Consider the following 18,343-nt stretch of genomic DNA (forward strand, 5'->3'; position numbering starts at 1 on the left):
TTAAAATGGGCAAATTATCTGAACAGATGCATCTCAAAAGAAGACATACAAATGACTAACCAATGTATGACAAAATGTTCAGTATCACTAATCTTCAGGGAAATGCAAATCAAAACAATGACATATTATCTCACCTCAGTTAGGATGGCTATTATTAAAAAGACAAAAATTAACAAATCTTGGTGAGAATGTGGAGAAAAAAGAACTCGTACACTGTGAGAATGTCAACTAGTACAGCCATTTAGGAAGGTTTCTCAAAAACCATAAATGGGCCAGATGTGGTGGCTCACACCTGTAATCTCAACACTTTGGGAGGCAGAGGCAGGAGGATCACATGATGCCAGGAGTTTGAGACTAGCCTGGGTGACATAGGGAAAACATCTCCGCAAAAAATTTAAAAATTAGCCCGGCATGGTGGCACAGGCGTATAATCCCAGCTACTTGGGAAGGTGGGGTGGGAGGATCGCTTCAGCACAGGATGTTGAGTAAAGTTGCAGTGAGCCATGATCACACCACTGCACTCCAGCTTGGGTGACAGAGCAAGACTCCATTTCAGTTTTAAAAAAACACAAATAGAACTACTGTATGATCCAGCTGTCTCCTTACTGGGTATTTATCAAAAGGGAAGAAAGTATATTGAAGAAACATTACACACCCGTGTTTATTGCAGCACTGTTCACAATAGATGTGGGATCAACCTAGCTGTCTAAAAACATGAACAGGTAAAATGTGGCATATATATACAAAATGGAATACTATTCAGCCACCAAAAAGAATGAAATCCCGTTTTTTTGTTGTTGTTGTTTGTTTTTTTTTTGCAACGACATGGATGGAACTGGAAGACATTATGTTAAGTGAAATAAACTAGGAATAGAAAGTTAAACACTGTATGTTCTCACACATGTGGAAGCTTAAAGTTTTTTATAGAAGTAAAAAAAAAAGGATACTAGAGGTTGGGAAAGGTAGAGAGAAGAGGAATAACAGGGAAAGATTAGATACAAAAGATACAAAATTACAGCTAGATAGGAGGAGTAAGCTTTAGTGTTCTCTACCACTGTAGGATAACTACAGTTAACAATAATATATTACATAGTTTCAAATAGCTAGGAGGAGAATATTGAATGTTCCCAACACAAAAGTACTTGAGATGATGAATATGCTAATTACCCTGATCTGCTCACTATTCATTATATGTAACATCACAGTGTACCCCATATACAATATTATTTGTGAAATAAACTTTTTTAATTTTTTGAGGGAAAATGACTTCCAACATAGAATCCTATACTCTGTCATACTGTCAGTCAAGTGTGAGATTATAATAAGGATACTGTCACTCATGAACATCTCAGAAAATTTATTTCTTAAATACTTTTCCTCTGGAAGCCACTGGAAGTTCAGTTCCACCAAAACAAGGGATTTAAATGAAGAAAAACTACATAGGAACTGAGAACGAAATCCAACAGGAATCCCAAGTATTACAGTGATGTTATTGTCCCAAGTGGCATGTTTTTAAGGAGCAACCAGTCCAGGTTGGGTTAGGTCAAAAAACTGATGGGATGGTGCTTGGGAGAGTTCTTACAGGAAATGAAATTGATTAATATCTAAAGTGAATATATTAAGAGAAGATTAGACAACTGATGGAGTGTTGGGAGTTGCATTAATAATAAGCACATAGAAAACTACGCAAATGAGAAAACACTATTCCAGGAAGAATGAATTAGTGTATTGCTGAAACACAACTAGTGATATAAACAAAATTACATATAATTAGAAAGATGGAGAGTATGATGAACACAGGAAAGAAAGAAAACTAATGTTTCATCTTTCATAGTAGAAATCTGATGAGAAATACCAATTTTTAGCAGTACAAATATGTAATTTAGATATATGTAAGTAAACAGTATGAATTAGCTAAAAGAGCTTTATGTATTTGTGAGGAAGAATAAATGGAGGAGAGGAAACTGGAGTCTGCTGGTAATAATATTAGGCCAACTCTTTGAATTCATAGAGTTTTAATAAAAATAAAACCTTAGTAAAAGAGGCTTCTTGCCAAAGGCCTGTTGAGGGTCTGTGGCACTTAATTGATAAATATAATGTCCAAATTATACTTCATGCTGTCTTTTCACTCTATTCACCTGCAGGTTAAGTACAGATTTTGTTCTATAATTCCTGTATTAATAATGATGCATAATTTCCTTGTGCTGGCAAACAGAGCCTGAGTTACATAGCAGCAATGACTCGGTTTCCTTTTATTAAATGTTTGGAGGAAAAGAATGTGGATTAGAAGGAATAGAGTGCCAACACTGTTCTTTTAAAGAAGAGTAAAAACATGTAACTAGATGAATAATGATGTCTATATACTTTACGTATGATTTTATGTTTTTGAAATTCATCTCACTTGGACAATTCTCTGAAGCAGAGGAATAACCAACAAAGTTCCAGGGATAAATCATCTCTACTTATTTTTTATTTTATTTTTTTCTTTTGGGGACAGAGTCTCACTGGGTCACCCAGACTGGAGTGCAGTAGCATGATCTCTGCTCACTGCACCTCTGCCTCTCAGGTTTAAGTGAATGTTGTGCCTTAGCCTCCTGAGTAGCTGGGACTATAGGTGCATGCCACCATGCCTGGCTAGTTTTTGCATTTTTAGTAGAGACGGAGTTTTGCCATGTTGGCCAGGCTGATCTCGAACTCCTGGGCTCAAGGGATCTGCCCACCCCAGACTCCAAAAGTGTTGGGATTGCAGGGACAAGCCGCCATGCCCGGCCTCATCTCTAAATGAAACCTCCTCTTTGGGTGGAGTTTGCTGACATTTGCTGAATATGATCTCTGAGAGTTTCAGTATCTTATCGGAAAAGACACCCTACCCTGACTTTTCCCCACTCCCTTGGCATGTGAAGAGCTAAAGCCGTAGTGTTTTATGGCATTAAAGAATCATACTTAAAGTCTTGGAGTAGATTTTTATCATTTTGGAATAGATCCATTGATATGTACACCGAAGCAGTGTAATAAAATGTTGATCAAAACTATATTTAACCATATTAATGTGTGTTTCTCCTCTTTTAAAATTGAATTTGCAATATATTTTACTTGATAGTAACACAAGAGATTTACCAGAGACTAGCAAGTGGAGTGTAACCCTTATAATTCATTTACATGTTCATTTAGTTACTCATAAATAACTTCATTCTGGACACCTGCTTTATACCAGGGACTATCCTGTGCACTATGTTTCTGGTGGTTGAAGCAGTATGTACTGTCCTTGCCCTCAAGGAGCTTATAGTTTAGTGTATAAGATGGATATTTATTTTTAAAATAGTTCGCAAATAAACTACCGTATAATTACAATTTATGATAATTGCTAGTATGAGAAAGTAACAGAGTAAGGTAAGGGACTGATTTAAATTAGAAGCATCAACTCTAGGTGGGAAAGATCATTTTCAGACAATATTTTCAAAATGTCTACCTCCCACATACGTATTATACAGTAGCTTTCTCACGACGCTGCTGGAGGATGCTGCCACCAAAACAAAACAAATGAAAGAGAAAAGGCATAGATAACAGGATATCTAATACAGGAAGGAGAGAAGTGATCCATCAAGATAATGATAAAGAGAACCCAGGATGCCAGCTGTGCCACCAGAGAGACCAGTATATATTAGATTAGGTCAGAATTCACTGAAAGAAATTTCTAGAAAATAGGATAATGCAACCAAAGACATCATTGAGAGGAGAATTGGAGAGAAGTGGAATGGATTTGGGTTGGATTTTGGAGGTAGATTGGTGGACCTTGGTGATTGATTAGGTGTGGAAGTTGAGTGATAAATGAGCTATGACTGCTAGATTCCTGCCTGTTCAGATAGACGTAGTGTTCATATACTGAGTTGAGGGAACACTGGATGAAGAAGATTTCAGAGTATGTCGAAAGCCCCTTTTCGGTATTGAGTTTAGAATGCTAGAGAGATACTCAAGTAGAGATGTCAAATGGGCAGTTAAATAAATAGCCTGATGTCCAGAAGAGGGTTGTGAATATTTATGTTGTATAAATATCAACACAGAGATGCTGTTTGATGCCATGGAAAAGAATTAGATAGCCTCAGGTGAGAATAAGGACTGAGAACGTAAAGCAAAGGACGAATCCTAAGGAACTAGAATTTATAGAGGTCTTGTGGAGAAGGAGGAACGATTATTAAGAGATTGCTGAGTGTAGAGGCAGGTAGGCCAAAACTAGTAGATTTAGTAATGCATATGAGTTGAGAGAGTAGAGGCAGTGTATATAGACAATGTTATCAGAAACTTGTTTGTAAAAGTGAAAATGAGATTGAGTGGTAGTTGATAGAGGTTGATTGGGGGAGGATGTTTGTTTTAAATATATTTTATGTGAGAAATACCAAAGTATATATAAATGCTGATCAATGGTGAGGCTCTAGGAGAGTTTGGAGATGCTGAGAGGCAGGAAGGAATGAAACTCCAATTACTCATGCAGAATTAGTCTTCAATAGTAGATACGTCAGGACCAGGGTAGAAAACATGGCACTTTAATGATACTAAAGATAAGTCACCTTTAATTCATCCATATAGAATATAATGTTATGAGAAATTTTTCGTCTTTGACTAAAATCCTTAAAACTGTGAATTTATGACTTAGTAATTTTATTGTTGCCGTGATTACCTATATGTTATGCTAGAGAACCTTTTTTTATAGCCCAAATATAATTAGGTCAGAACATTTTCTCTAAAGCCTTAGACATTTTTCCTTTTCAGGGACATTAAAAATGCATTTGATTGTTCCTATATTTGAAGAGTATTTGTATTTATCAGTAATGGTACAAAATGACCAAGTATTGAAAGTAATAGAAAACAGTTTCTGGGCTTAATTTGGTTTAAGTTTTTCTTTTTTATTTTACAGAGTCAAGTAAAGAACAGTTTGCCAGTACAAACATTGCTGAAGAGCTAGTAAAACTCTTCAAGAAACAAATAGAACATGATAAGAGAGAAATGATTTTTGAAGTTCTTGCTCCATTGGCAGAAAATGGTGAGAAAACTAAATGCACCTTTGGATTTTCAATCATGTATACTTTAAATTTTTTTCCTAATATTATTTAATTGCCAGCCATTTGACTCAAAACCATTCTTTATTAGTGATATGTTTTATTTTGCATATCTCTAACTTTAGATAATTAGCTATGTTATCTACTCCATAACTATATCTACATTGGCCAAAGCAACTTTCCAGGTTCCTTTGATTTTAAAATCTTAGAAAAGATACTTCTGTAGCTAACACATTCTTGTGCCATTCTGGAAAAGGCAGCTGCGAGGCTGACCTCTACTTCTATACACTTGTAAAGCAAAGGGGATAAAAGTTGGAGTCTCAGGCCTGCCAACAGCAAAGATAGTGGTTAATCACTCTCTTCTTTGGGCACAAAAATCTTAAGAGATGCATCGCAGAAATAAGAATGAATCAGAGGAAACAAACCATTCCATATTAGTAATTTTTCAAATATAATGTCTAGCACATACTCAAAGAGGATCAGATGTTAATACATGAGACAAAACATTATAAGCAAGAATAGGCAGCAAATCTTCAGATACTGGAATTATTAGACACTGATTCAAAACAGGTATACTTATTGTGTTCAAAGAGGTAAAAGTAAGCTTAAATAATTTAGAAGGAAACTGAAAACTATTTTTAAAAAGTGACGTAGCAGATTTAAGAATGAAATAAATGGAAATTTCTGAATTGAAAAATACAACCAAAGTTAAGAATCCAGTGCGGGGCTTAATAGCAGATTTAATAGATACTGTTTAATTAAAGAACCAGTGAAGTGGAAAATGGGTTGGAAAGAAATCCAATATGAACTAAAATGAAAAAAGAACCTATTTACATAAAAGAGAATAAGAGGTCAGAGGATAAAGTGAGACATTCTCATATGCATTTTTTGGAGTCCCAAAAGGAGAGTAGAGAAGGTGGGGAGGGGAGTGTGCAGAGGCAATATTTGAAGAAATTTTGGCAGGGAATTTATCAGAAATTATGAAAAATGCAAAGATCCAAGAAGCCCTTTAAACCCAAAATACGATAAACAAAAAGAAATCCATATCTAGATTCCTCATACTGAAAATGTAGAAAACCAATGACCAAAATCATTATCTTCAAAGTAACAACAGTTTGTCTGACAGCTACCTTCTCAACAGCAACAATGGAAGCCAGATGTTATAAATGTGGTTTGTCAGAAGGAAAGTGATACAGATGCAGGGGAGAATAAAGACCAAAAAAACCAGTGAATATGTAGGTAAATCTATGAACATTGAATATATTTGAAAAATAACTTATTGTGAAGTTTACAATGTACATTTATATGATTTAAAATATACCACAAACTGAGCATATAAATAAGAAAAGAGGTAAAAGGAGTTAGAGTCCTAAGACACTTGTGTTATCTGGAAGACTCTGGTTATTTAGTCACTTCAACTTTTAAGGTGACTACTAAAGTAATTTTTAAAAATCATGTATAACTACCGAACAAACTGAACAAATGGAAGGGACTTACAGAAAGATTTTTTAATACCCTAGCAATGCAAAACAAGAAAAAAGAAGAAAGAAAAAGGAACATGAATTATAGAGGACAAATAGAACATAAAAATGCAGTTTTAAGACACAGTATTTCAGTAATTATGTTAAATGTGGCCTAAATGCTCTAATTAAAAGACCATTTGTCACTTGTGTTTTAAAATAAACAGTTATACTACTTAAGCAATACTTATTAAATAGGAGATTTAAAAGATTGAGAATAATAGGATGGAAAAAATGTACCACTGAAACCTAAAGAAGGCTGGGGTAGTTATATTAATATCAATTAAAATATTTTAAGATGAAAAGACTTGCTAGAGATAAAGAGGGTGACTTTAGTAATAAAAGATCCAATTTACCTAGAAAAAAAATGACCATCATACATTATCCCAAAACATACAAAGCAAAAACATTCAGAACTATGAAGAGAAATAGACAGATCCACAGAAATTGAGAAATTTTAATACCTCTTTCAGTAATTTATAGAATAAGATAGAAGAATAAGGTTATAGAAAATTTGAAAATGATTAAGACAATTGATTTAATGGACTTATTTTAGAACACTTCAACTACAGAGTTCAAGTACATATGAAACATTTAAGAACATGTATACTTGTCATGAAAGAAAGAAATTTCAAGATTGCTATCATACAAAGTATTTCTTTGACCTAAGTGAGTTGTCTAGTAACCATTTATAAAAAGAAAACCAGGAAATCTCTGTATGTTTACATAGTAGGAAATATACTTCCAATACCTCAGAGGTCAAAAAAGAGTTGTAATGGAAATTAGAAATTTTTCTAGTAGTGAAAATGAAAATAGTCTATCTCAAATCTTACATGATACAAGTAAAGCCCTATTCAGAGGGAAATATTTTGCTCAAAATGCTTTTATTAGAAAAGGAAAAGAACTAAAATCAATGAGCTCAGTATTCATCTCAGGAATTTAGGGGAAAGAAAATATAAACCCAAAAACCCAAAAGGTAATTTTTCAATCCTCACCTCCCAATTTGTGTGAATATGCTCATAGTAGTCTCTGATAATCTTTTGTATTTCTGTGGTAGCAGCTATAATGTCACCTTTATTGTTTCTGATTGTGCTTATTTGAATCTTCTCTTTTTTTTGTTAATGTAGCTAGTAGTCTATTAATTTTGTTAATCTTCACTTGTACTCCCTAAATCTACAAAAAAAAAATTTAGTAGTTAACTGGAATAAAATACAACAATGTTGACAAAATCCACAAGTAATATATATTCTTTTAAAAAGCAGAAGAAAAGATAGGGAATCAACCTAAGTGTCCATCAGTGGATGAGTGGATAAAGAAAATGGGGTGTGTATACACACACACACATACCATGGAATACTACTCAGCTATAAAAAAGAATGAAATAATGTCTTTTGCAGCAACTTAATTGGAGGGCATTAATTCTAAGTGAAGTAACCAAATGTCACCTATTCTCATAAGTGGGAGCTATGCTCTAGGTACACAAAGGCATACAGAGTGGTAGAATGGACTTTGGAGACAGAAGGATGGAGGGAGTGAGATGAGGGGGTGAGGAGTTAAAAACTACTTTTTGGGTACAGTGTACACTATTCAATGACGGGTGCCCTAAAAATCCTAGACTTTGCCACTATATTATTCATCCATGTAACCAAAAACCACTTGTACCACTAAAGCTATTGAAATTTTAAAAAATAATAATAATAAGCAGAAGGAAGGAAATGTAAAGAGCTGAAATAAAATGGAAAACATACAGTGCAACACAAACATATAATTGCTACAGTTGAGTCTGAAAAGACATTGGAATTGATAAACCCCTAGTCAGATTCATAAATGAAAAGAGAGAGAAAGCATAATTAACCAAAATTAAGAATGCAAGAGGAGGAGACCTTACCACAGGTCTTACAGCTATTAAGAGTATATTATGAACAATTTGATGCCCATATATATGTGTATGTTTGTGTGTGTGTGTGTATATATACACACACAGGAATGTTCAGAGCAGCATTATTTATAATGAAAAATTGGAAACAACCAATATCCATTAACAGAATGAATAAATCATAGGATATTAATATAATGGAAAAATATAGAGTTATGAAAAGGAATGAAGACAGCTATAACTATTACTGTGGATGAATCTCATCATGTTGAAAGGAAAAAGCCAACACTGAAAAATACATATTGTATGATTCAATTTATATAAAGTAAAAAAAAAAAGTAAAACTAAATTGTAGTTTTTAGGAATGATTGTTTACTTGGTAAAACGAAAGTATAGAAGTGATTGCCATAATAATCAAGATAATTTGAGATGAATGAAGGAAGGGGTTTGTTATCAGAAACAGAAATGTAGAGATAGGCTTCCTGAGTTGTTGGTAATGAATTTCTTGATCTAGGTGATAGATCCATGGTTATTTGCTTTCTAATAATATATTAAACTTAACTTGCATATTTTATGCCCTTGTCTGCATTTGTGGTTTTCTTCCACTCTTTAAAAAAAGTTTTAAAATACCTGTATATGATGCATACGTGATACATACATGTGTACATTTATACATGTGTGTGTAAACAGTGGTGATAAAGATACATGTCCTTGGACAGAATGATTTTGGTAAATGTGCTGGGCTGTCTGCTTTGGCAGAATGTGTTGCTAATCCTATTTAAGGTAGTTTAAGCCTTCCATATATTTGTTTTCAAGTATTTGATTTCAGTCAAATTATGAGATCATCTGTAAACTTTAACATTGACACATTTAGGCTGGGTGTGATGGCTTATACCTGTAATTCCAGCACTTTCAGAGGCCAAGGCAGGAGGATTGCTCGACCCCAGGAGTTCAAGACCAGCCTGGGCAACACAGCAAGACCCTGTCTCAAAAAAAAATAATTGATTAAAATTTTAAAACTACAATATTGACACATTTAAAATTTCTTAAATGTCTTAGGTCCTATGTTTTAGGGAGAAATTGGTTTTTCATCTCATTGGTGTTTTGGCAAAGTGAAAACTTTATTGTGACCTTCAGTCACTTTTATGCCATAAAATTACCTGTAACTTTCCTTGCAGTATTTCAAAATAACAATATGTTTATTACTGTTTTCCCCTGTGCCTTCACATCTGTTTTATAATTGCACAATGGATAGAATGATACCATTGAAGGCATATTTTTGGACTAATTTTTTGCATGTATCATGCTTGATTTTCTCAGTACACAAAGGAGAGTGATTTCAGCATTAGAAGTAGGGATTTGTGTAGTTCAAGGTTTTTAGTATTTTTAAGGTTTTTTCATCATAGTTTTTAATTCTAGTCGCCACACATCTCTAGCCCTAGCATTCTGTAACCAAGGAAACGCCCTACTTTTAGCATGGCACAGTGCAAGTATACCTTTTAAAGAAATATTCCAGGTTGAATACTCTGTGTATTCTGAGATAATATTCAAAAGAAGATCAGTGATCCTAGTGATTCAAAAACGCCAAATTTTAACACATTAAAATTGCCTGAAAGTCTTAAGTATTTATTTTTACAAGTCTTTATTTTTCCTAAATGATAAGGTGAAGCTGCCATTGCCATATATGGATGCATATACAACTTAGGGAAACCAATGACTAAAATAAAATCCAACTAAAAAAATAAAATTTAAATTTAAAAGTTTCTGGCCAGGTAGTGGCTCATGCCTGTAATCCTAGCACTTTGAGAGACCAAGGCAGGAAGACTGCTTGAGGCCAGGAGTTCAAGCCCAGCCTAGGCAACATAGCGAGACCCTTTCTCTACAAAAAAGTTTAAAAATTAGCCAGGCATGGTGGCATGCACTTTTAGTCCCAGCTACTCAGGAAGCTGAGATAGGAGTATTGCTTGAGCCCAGGAATTCAAGGATGCAATGAGCTATGATCACACCACTGCACTGCAGCCCGGGCAACAGAGCAAGATGCTGTCTGTTAAACAAAAAATTTGTGTTGCAAATGTATTTTTCATGTCAGTTGATTAGCATTTATCTTAAGGTGTATCAAGTACACTCAAAGCATAGATAGGCCAGTTTAGGTTAAAATACAAAGATGAGTAAGGTGTATCTATCTGGGGAACCAGCCCCCAATGTTTCAATGTAGGTTCTTTCTGTTTTCCCTAAGTGTTGGCCCATCTGAGAAATAAAGAGAAAGAGTACAAACAGAGGAATTTTACAGCTGGGCCTCCACATCCCATATTGGTAGGTCTGTGATGTCTCCTGAGCCACAAAACCAGCAAGATTTTATTAGGGATTTCAAAAGGGGAAGGGGTATACAGGGAGTAGGTCACAAAGATTAAAGGGCAGTAAAGATCACAAGGCAAAGGGCAAAATTAGAATTACTGATGAGGGTCTATGTTCGGCTGTGCACGTATTGTCTTGATAAACATCTTAAACAACAGAAAACAGGGTTCCAGAGCAAGAACTGGTCTGACCTCAGATTTACCAGGGCGGGATCTTTTCCCCACCCTAATAAGACTGAGGGTACTGCAGGAGACCAGGGCATATTTCAGTCCTTATCTCAACCACATAAGACAGACACTCCCAGAGCGGCCATTTATAGACCTCCTCCCAGGAATGCAGTTCCTTCCCCAGGATATTAATTATGAATATTCCTTGCTGGAAAAAGAATTCAGCGATATCTCTCCTACTTGCACATCCATTTATAGGCGCTCTGCAAGAAGAAAAATATGGCTCTATTCTGCCCGACCCCGCAGGCAGTCAGACCTTTGGTTGTCTTCCCTTGATCCCCAAAATCGCTGTTATTCTGTTCGTTTTCAAGGTGCACTGATTTCATATTGTTCAAACATCCATGTTTTACAATCAGATTTCATCTTGTTCAAACACACATGTTCTACAATTGATTTGTACAATAGTGGTCCTGAGGTGATGTACATTCTCAGCTTATGAAGATAACAGGATTAAGAGATTAAAGTAAAAACAGGAATAAGAAATTATAAGAGTATTATTTGGGAACTGATAAATGTCCATGAACTCCTCACAATTTATGTTTTTCTGCCACAGCTCCAGCCAGTCCTCTGTTCAGGGTCCCTGACTTCCCGCAACATATATCTGCTTAGGAGATAGTTGGAGACAGATATGGATGCAAATATAAGCTCTTCAATGAAATAAGTGTTATAATGAAAGAATACTTAAAGATATTAGAAGTATAATAAAAAGTTTTGATGTGGGGGTGGAGTTTCCTGTGAAGATCAGTTTTAAAAATATAATTGGGATGTAAATTCTGTCTCTAAAATACCTTATGCTATGTTTAGCCATCAGAAAGGTTCAAAGTTATTTTCTTTTAACTTTTATTATGAACATTTTGAAACGTATTCAGAAATAGCATTTAGTAAACAACCATGTATCCATCGCCCAAAAGCTTTAATCAAAGAAAACCTGAAGCCCTTTTTAAAAACATGACTTTATTTATTTATTTATTTATTTATTCATTTATTTATTTATTTTTATAGACAGGGTCTTACTCTGTTGTCCAGACTGGAGTGCAGTGGTACAGTCATAGCTTACTCTAACCTTGAACTCCTGGCCTCAAGCAATCTTCCCACCTTGGCCTCCCAAGGCACTAGGATTACAAGCGTGAGCCACCATGCACAGCCCTATTTTGTAGTATTTTATGGCTTGCCCTTTAAACATGAGCATAGTATCTAGAGTAATAGTGGAGTGACACTAGTTGCCTTCAGAGCTGAGTATCGATTTGTTTAGATGCTGCAAGACATTGTGAAAAATGTGACAATTTCAAATGGAAACATGAAATAAAGTTTTTTGTATGTTTAAACTGAACTGTCAAGATAGTTTACTTTGAAGATTTGAGTTTCAAAAATGTATTATCTAAATCATGCATTTTCTTAGTTTCTTATAATTCTTTATAATGGATTTCTTATACCAGAGCTCCTATTTTATCTCAAAGTTTGATTATTTTGTTCACATTGTTCTTTAGATGCTATTAAACTACAGCTGGTTGAAGCAGGCCTGGTAGAGTGTCTACTAGAGATTGTTCAGCAAAAAGTGGATAGTGACAAAGAAGATGATATTACTGAGCTCAAAACTGGTTCAGATCTCATGGTTTTATTACTTCTTGGAGGTGAGCTGTAATTTATGCCAGCCAAAGAATGTTGTTTTCAGATTTTTTTTAATTTATTGTCTCTTCTGTAAATACTACCCTAGGCATTTTCTCATATTCCTATCTCACCTGCTGTTGAGGTGATGATTTTGACGTCTTAAACATGTCATTGATAGAACCAGACATAACAAACCCGAAAAAGAAGTGTCTTCACCATCTTCCAACGTTTGAAGAGCTGTCCCATAGAAGAGATAGCTTTGGCACCAAGGGATTAAAGAAAAGCTAGATGGCTCCCTAGGACTTGGACTAGAAAAATGCTAAACTCTATTGTCTAGTATCTATTAAAAGTTTATTATAAAAAGAATCATTACTTTTCCCATTATGAATGTAATAGTTTGTGAAGTATGAGTTTCCCAGTTGGATATTCACCTAAGAATATGAATTTGTTACTCTTAGTTTTCTCTTGCTTAACTATTTGTTTCATTTACCTCCAGATGAATCCATGCAGAAGTTATTTGAAGGAGGAAAAGGCAGTGTATTTCAAAGGGTACTTTCTTGGATTCCATCAAATAACCACCAGCTACAGCTTGCTGGAGCATTGGCAATTGCAAATTTTGCCAGAAATGGTAAGCATATTAGTTCCTCCTTTGTTAGTCAAATACTCTGTATTTGTTTATTTTTGCTTTGCCGTCACATATACTGAAACTGAAACAGTTTAGAAGTTCTGTAATATGTGTATAATGCTGCTAACTTTTCAGAAATCTGAAATACTTATAGTGACATTCCTAACAAATTACATATTTTATGCAATTCAACTAAATTCTAATAGTTTAAAGATCATGAAGTGCTTCTTTTGAATACTTGGCACTTCAGAGCTTAGTAAGTTTGAATCCCATTCTAGTATACACATGCTTTCTTTTGCCTAGTGATTTTATTTTGGATCTAATTATTGAGTATTCATTCTAGGATTATTGTGCCTCAACTTATACTTTTATGCCCATAAAACTTAAGTATGAATAATCCCTTGGCTTTGTGTAGAATGTTTAATTTAGTTTAATAGTATTTTAGGGGGCACCAGACTTCTATGTTATGAAATCTGGCACTACTAAAAAACTCAAATACAGTCTAGAAACTCATTCTTATGTTCCTCATGAAATATACTATGTCTAGGAAATACAGTTTATTTTTCTTTTTAGTTTAATCATCTTCCAATACGAACTGTTGGTATATATTATAATGGCTGACTTACTCTATTTTTACTCCTCCTTTTTGGGAGTGACTCCCTAATAATGGAGGTAAGAGTGCCATAATATGGATAATTATTGAAACTAGATATGGAGTAAATAGTGGTTCATTATAATATTCTCTCTGCTTTGTAAATGTTTGAAAAATAATTTAGGTATCAGCCATGATAGCAAAAGGTAGAGTACTATCACTATAACATTGGGAGAACACAAGCATCACAATAAATGAAAAATATTGGACATTCTAACCATGTGTTTCTACTTCTGATGTATTATCTGGCTCTAAACTGAAGATTTTTCTGGTAATTTTTCTGATTTTTAAAATTTTATCTAGTTTAAGAATTTTGATAATACTTCTCACTCAGTGAACAGAAAAACCTATAAATCTGATGGGAGAAAGATTTGGAATTCATTTTATTGTATACCTCCATTTTCCCTAATGTAGATAATAGCCAGACATCAGTATTATAAGATATTTATAGATATTTTAAAGAGGAAGAAAAAGATGTGTGGGTTTTTTTTCAGATGGAAATTGTATTCATATGGTAGACAATGGGATTGTAGAAAAACTTATGGATTTACTGGACAGACATGTAGAAGATGGAAATGTAACAGTACAGCATGCAGCACTAAGTGCCCTCAGAAACCTGGCCATTCCAGGTAAGACTTAAGAATAGAAGGCAGCTATGTAAAAAATAAAATCCATCATTTGGGGAAGCTATTTACTGTATGTGATTTGTGAACCTGCTCTGATGAAGAAAATTAAAAAGAAAAAATAGTCTTCACATTGTTTACATTTTTTCATGCTAATAAATGGAGATCATATGTTAAATAAGTTTTGTGAGACTGTACAAGAATAATCTCTGCCTTCATTCAGATATCCTGTTACCTTTTGTGAATTCTTCGATTTTCATCATGTTGTATAGTTAAGCTTTTTTGCGGTTTTTTGTTTTTGTTTTTTTGAGATGGGGGTCTCACTCTGTCAGCCAGGCTAGAGTGCAGTGATGCAATCCTGGCTCACCACAGCCTCTACCTTCTGGGCTCAAGTTATCCTCCCATCTCAGCCTCCTGAGTAACAGGGACTGCAGGCATGTGCCACCATGCCCAGCTGATTTTTTATTTTTTGTAGAAACAGGATCTCACTATGTTGCTTATACTGGTCTTGAACTCCTGGGCTCAAGCAGTCCGCCCACCTTGGCCTCCCAAAGTGCCGGGATTACAGGTGAGAGCTACTGCACCAGGCCTTAAGTATCTTTAGTTGAGGTAGAATAATGACATCAATTAACAGAATCCCCTCAAGAATGACTTTCAGTTGTTGGTGGTGTTTTTCCATAAGCAGACGTACAATATTTTAAAATAGCCTTAATGTGCCTTTGGAAGTCATGAAATCACATTATTATGGAAAATACAACAAAAAATAGTTAAAACTATTCTTTTATTCTACTTTCTAAAAATAAATTTTTGGTTAGATGAAATAGTACAATTACATGATGATCTAATCCATTTGAATTGGTTTATATAGGATAGTAACATTTATTAATGTCTATAACATTTATATTAACACAGTTGGATCAAAAACAGAATTGTGCTTTATTGTTGTAAGAGGGTAACTGTGTAAGTAAATGTTTCGGATTGGGTTTAAAAAGCCATGATATTGTCATAAAAATTATGATATTGTCTGTTACCCGCTTATACACAAATAGGATACAGACACACACATAAACAACTGAATTCCATTCTTAAAATTGACAAAAAAGTGACAGAATTGTTTCTAAATGGAAAAATATAACATGGATCTTAAAGACACTCAATAAACCTGTATTGAATTGAATGTTTATCAACAGGAATGCTAATACCATTTTAACCATAGTCTCTCTTTTTCTACAGTTATAAATAAAGCAAAGATGTTATCAGCTGGGGTCACAGAGACAGTTTTAAAATTTCTTAAATCTGAAATGCCCCCTGTTCAGTTCAAACTTCTGGGAACATTAAGAATGTTAATAGATGCACAAGGTAAAAGAAATGTTTTCCCCAACTTGCATTTTTGGTATGATAGTCTTAATGTGCTTCTAGTTGAAAAAAGACTTGTTTCTCGCTTTCAGGATTATGTAATCATAAAAAATAGCAAATAAAAGATTAAAAAATTAGTTTTGGAACTCCATTTGTTAATTTTTGTGCTTGTTATAATTGACTATTTATTTATTTATAACTATTATTTATTTATTTTTGAGACAGAGTCTTGTTCTGTCACCCAGGCTGGAGTGCAGTGGTGTGACTTCAGCTCACCGCAACTTCCACCTCCTGGGTTCAAGCAATTTTCCTGCCTCAGCCTCCTGAGTGGCTAGGATTACAGGCATGCTCCACATCTCCTGGCTAATTGTTTTTGGAATTTCACTAGAGATGGGGCTTGTTGCCCAGGCTGCTCTTGAACTCCTGGCCTCAAGCGATCCTCGCACTTCAGCCTCCCAAAGTGCTGGGATTACAGGTGTGAGCCACCACGCCCAGCCTATTATTGACTTTAAGTAGAAATTATACCATATCTCTCCTTATTAATTCTTATAATCCTGGTTTTAGTTTGCTTTATTATCAATTTCGGGGGAGGGCGTTGTGTTTTGGCATTCTATACCCATTTTCACCTTGGCTTTGAAATCAAATTTCATTATTGTGACAGTCAAAAATCTTAAAAATTTGTCTTGTGGCAGGGAGAGCATTTTTCTATTTGCAGAAACAGCAGTCAGAACCACTCCTAGGAATGAATTATGTTTATTTACTTATTTCTAAATTCTAAAGCCTTTTCTATATTGATTGCATAGAGTCCTTCTAAGAACCCTGCATTATAGTCTGCCAGAGCACTAACAGACTAGCAGGCTTAACCAAAAGAGTATGAAATCATTTGTTTTTGTATTTTCTATAAAATTTCACAATGTTACAGAAAAAGGCAAATAGCCCATCACATAAGGAATATTTGCAGTTCTAGCTTTAATGAAATTGTTGTGCTGTGTTTTTTTAGATGTATTTCTCCTTCACACTCTTAAATCTTTACGAATTACTTCAGCTGATTGTCTGTTAGTGATTCATTCCTTGGTTTGCCTTCTTTCCTATAGCAGAAGCTGCTGAACAACTGGGAAAGAATGTTAAGTTAGTGGAGCGTTTGGTGGAATGGTGTGAAGCCAAAGATCATGCTGGTGTGATGGGGGAGTCAAACAGACTGCTGTCTGCCCTTATACGACACAGTAAATCAAAAGTAAGTTCCAGAGGAAACTGTTCACTAGAAAACTTCAGAGCGTCTTTTTCAGAAACCCAGCATTGTAGGTCCTAACAACTGGGATAATATTTACCTGAAAGTATTGTGAAGATTCAGTGAGATCATGTGTATAATGTGCTTAGCTGGTACATGGGATATAGGAAACACTCAGTAAATGGGGGTTGCTGTTGCTGCTGCTATTGTTGTTATTACTTTTACCACCACCATTACCAGCATTAGTGTCAAACATTTCTTTGTGCCAGGCATTGACCATGCAGGCTACTGATATTTAGAATTTAGAAATTAAATGATATCTAGATAGTATATGATGTCCAGAGCTCACAGAGTTAGAAAAAAATCCATTCTTGTGACTGTGCAGCTTTCTGGCACATGGTAGATAACCAATAAATGAACAGATGAGCTGTTTCAAAGATCACAATAGTGAGTACCCAGGCCAGCAGTTCAGCAGCTGATTTAGTATCTAGATTATATGATTTTTAAATTTTTTAAATACTGTTTTTTTCTTTTCTTTCTTTTTTTTTGAGACTGAGTCTTGCTCTGTCGCCCAGGCTAGAGTGCAGTGGTACAACCTCGGCTCACTGCAACCTCTACCTCCCAGGTTCAAGCAATTCTCCTGCCTCAGCCTCCAGAGTAGCAGGGATTACAGGCAGGCGCCACCACCCTCAGCTAATTTTTGTATTTTTAGTAGAGATGGGGTTTTACCATGTTGGCCAGGCTGGCCTCGAACTCCTGACCTCATGATCCGCCTGCCTCGGCTTCCCAAAGTGCTGGGATTACAGGCATGAGCCATCATGCCCAGCCTTTAATACTGTTTTCTAAGGTGACCCTTTCAGTCATTTCTCTTGTACAACTTCAGTAGTGATTATATATGAGGAGAAAGTTTAGAACTCAAACCCACCAGCTGTTTTCATTTATTTTTAGAACAGATAAGAAGATGCCAAGAGAAAAAGCATAAAACTAAAACTGTTCTTGACTTGTATAAATCTCTTTCATATAAATAATTCACTTCACCATAATAGCCATCCCAGCTGGTTAGCCTCAGGAGTGTTCTTCTCCATCAGATGCTAAATCTTGAGAACTTTCCCTGGGGAAAAGCAGCTGTTAACTAGGACCTTCCTATTACCTGTCTCACCCAGACCACCCTAAAATCTTATACATTTTCCCTGACACAGGACCAAGTAGTATGTTGGCA

At 35.0% G+C, this 18,343-nt stretch overlaps 1 protein-coding gene across 12 annotated transcripts in view; it reads left to right on the top strand.

Moving 5' to 3' along the window:
- RAP1GDS1 (Rap1 GTPase-GDP dissociation stimulator 1) overlaps positions 1-18,343 on the top strand; it is a 171,996-nt gene that overhangs the window by 134,358 nt on the left and 19,295 nt on the right. For 6 of the 12 annotated variants that reach the window (XM_015138862.3, XM_015138854.3, XM_015138859.3 and 3 more), the window contains 6 exons: positions 4,913-5,038; positions 12,520-12,663; positions 13,137-13,268; positions 14,412-14,546; positions 15,774-15,899; positions 16,991-17,130. In XM_015138862.3, the coding sequence (XP_014994348.1) occupies positions 4,913-5,038; positions 12,520-12,663; positions 13,137-13,268; positions 14,412-14,546; positions 15,774-15,899; positions 16,991-17,130 (803 nt within the window). The remainder of the gene's footprint in view (positions 1-4,912; positions 5,039-12,519; positions 12,664-13,136; positions 13,269-14,411; positions 14,547-15,773; positions 15,900-16,990; positions 17,131-18,343) is intronic. The other 6 variants (XM_078002021.1, XM_015138856.3, XM_028848635.2 and 3 more) reach the window with 1 other exon arrangement.

The sequence above is a fragment of the Macaca mulatta genome, chromosome 5 (assembly GCF_049350105.2).
Source record: "Macaca mulatta isolate MMU2019108-1 chromosome 5, T2T-MMU8v2.0, whole genome shotgun sequence".
Taxonomy (NCBI): Eukaryota; Metazoa; Chordata; class Mammalia; order Primates; family Cercopithecidae; genus Macaca; species Macaca mulatta.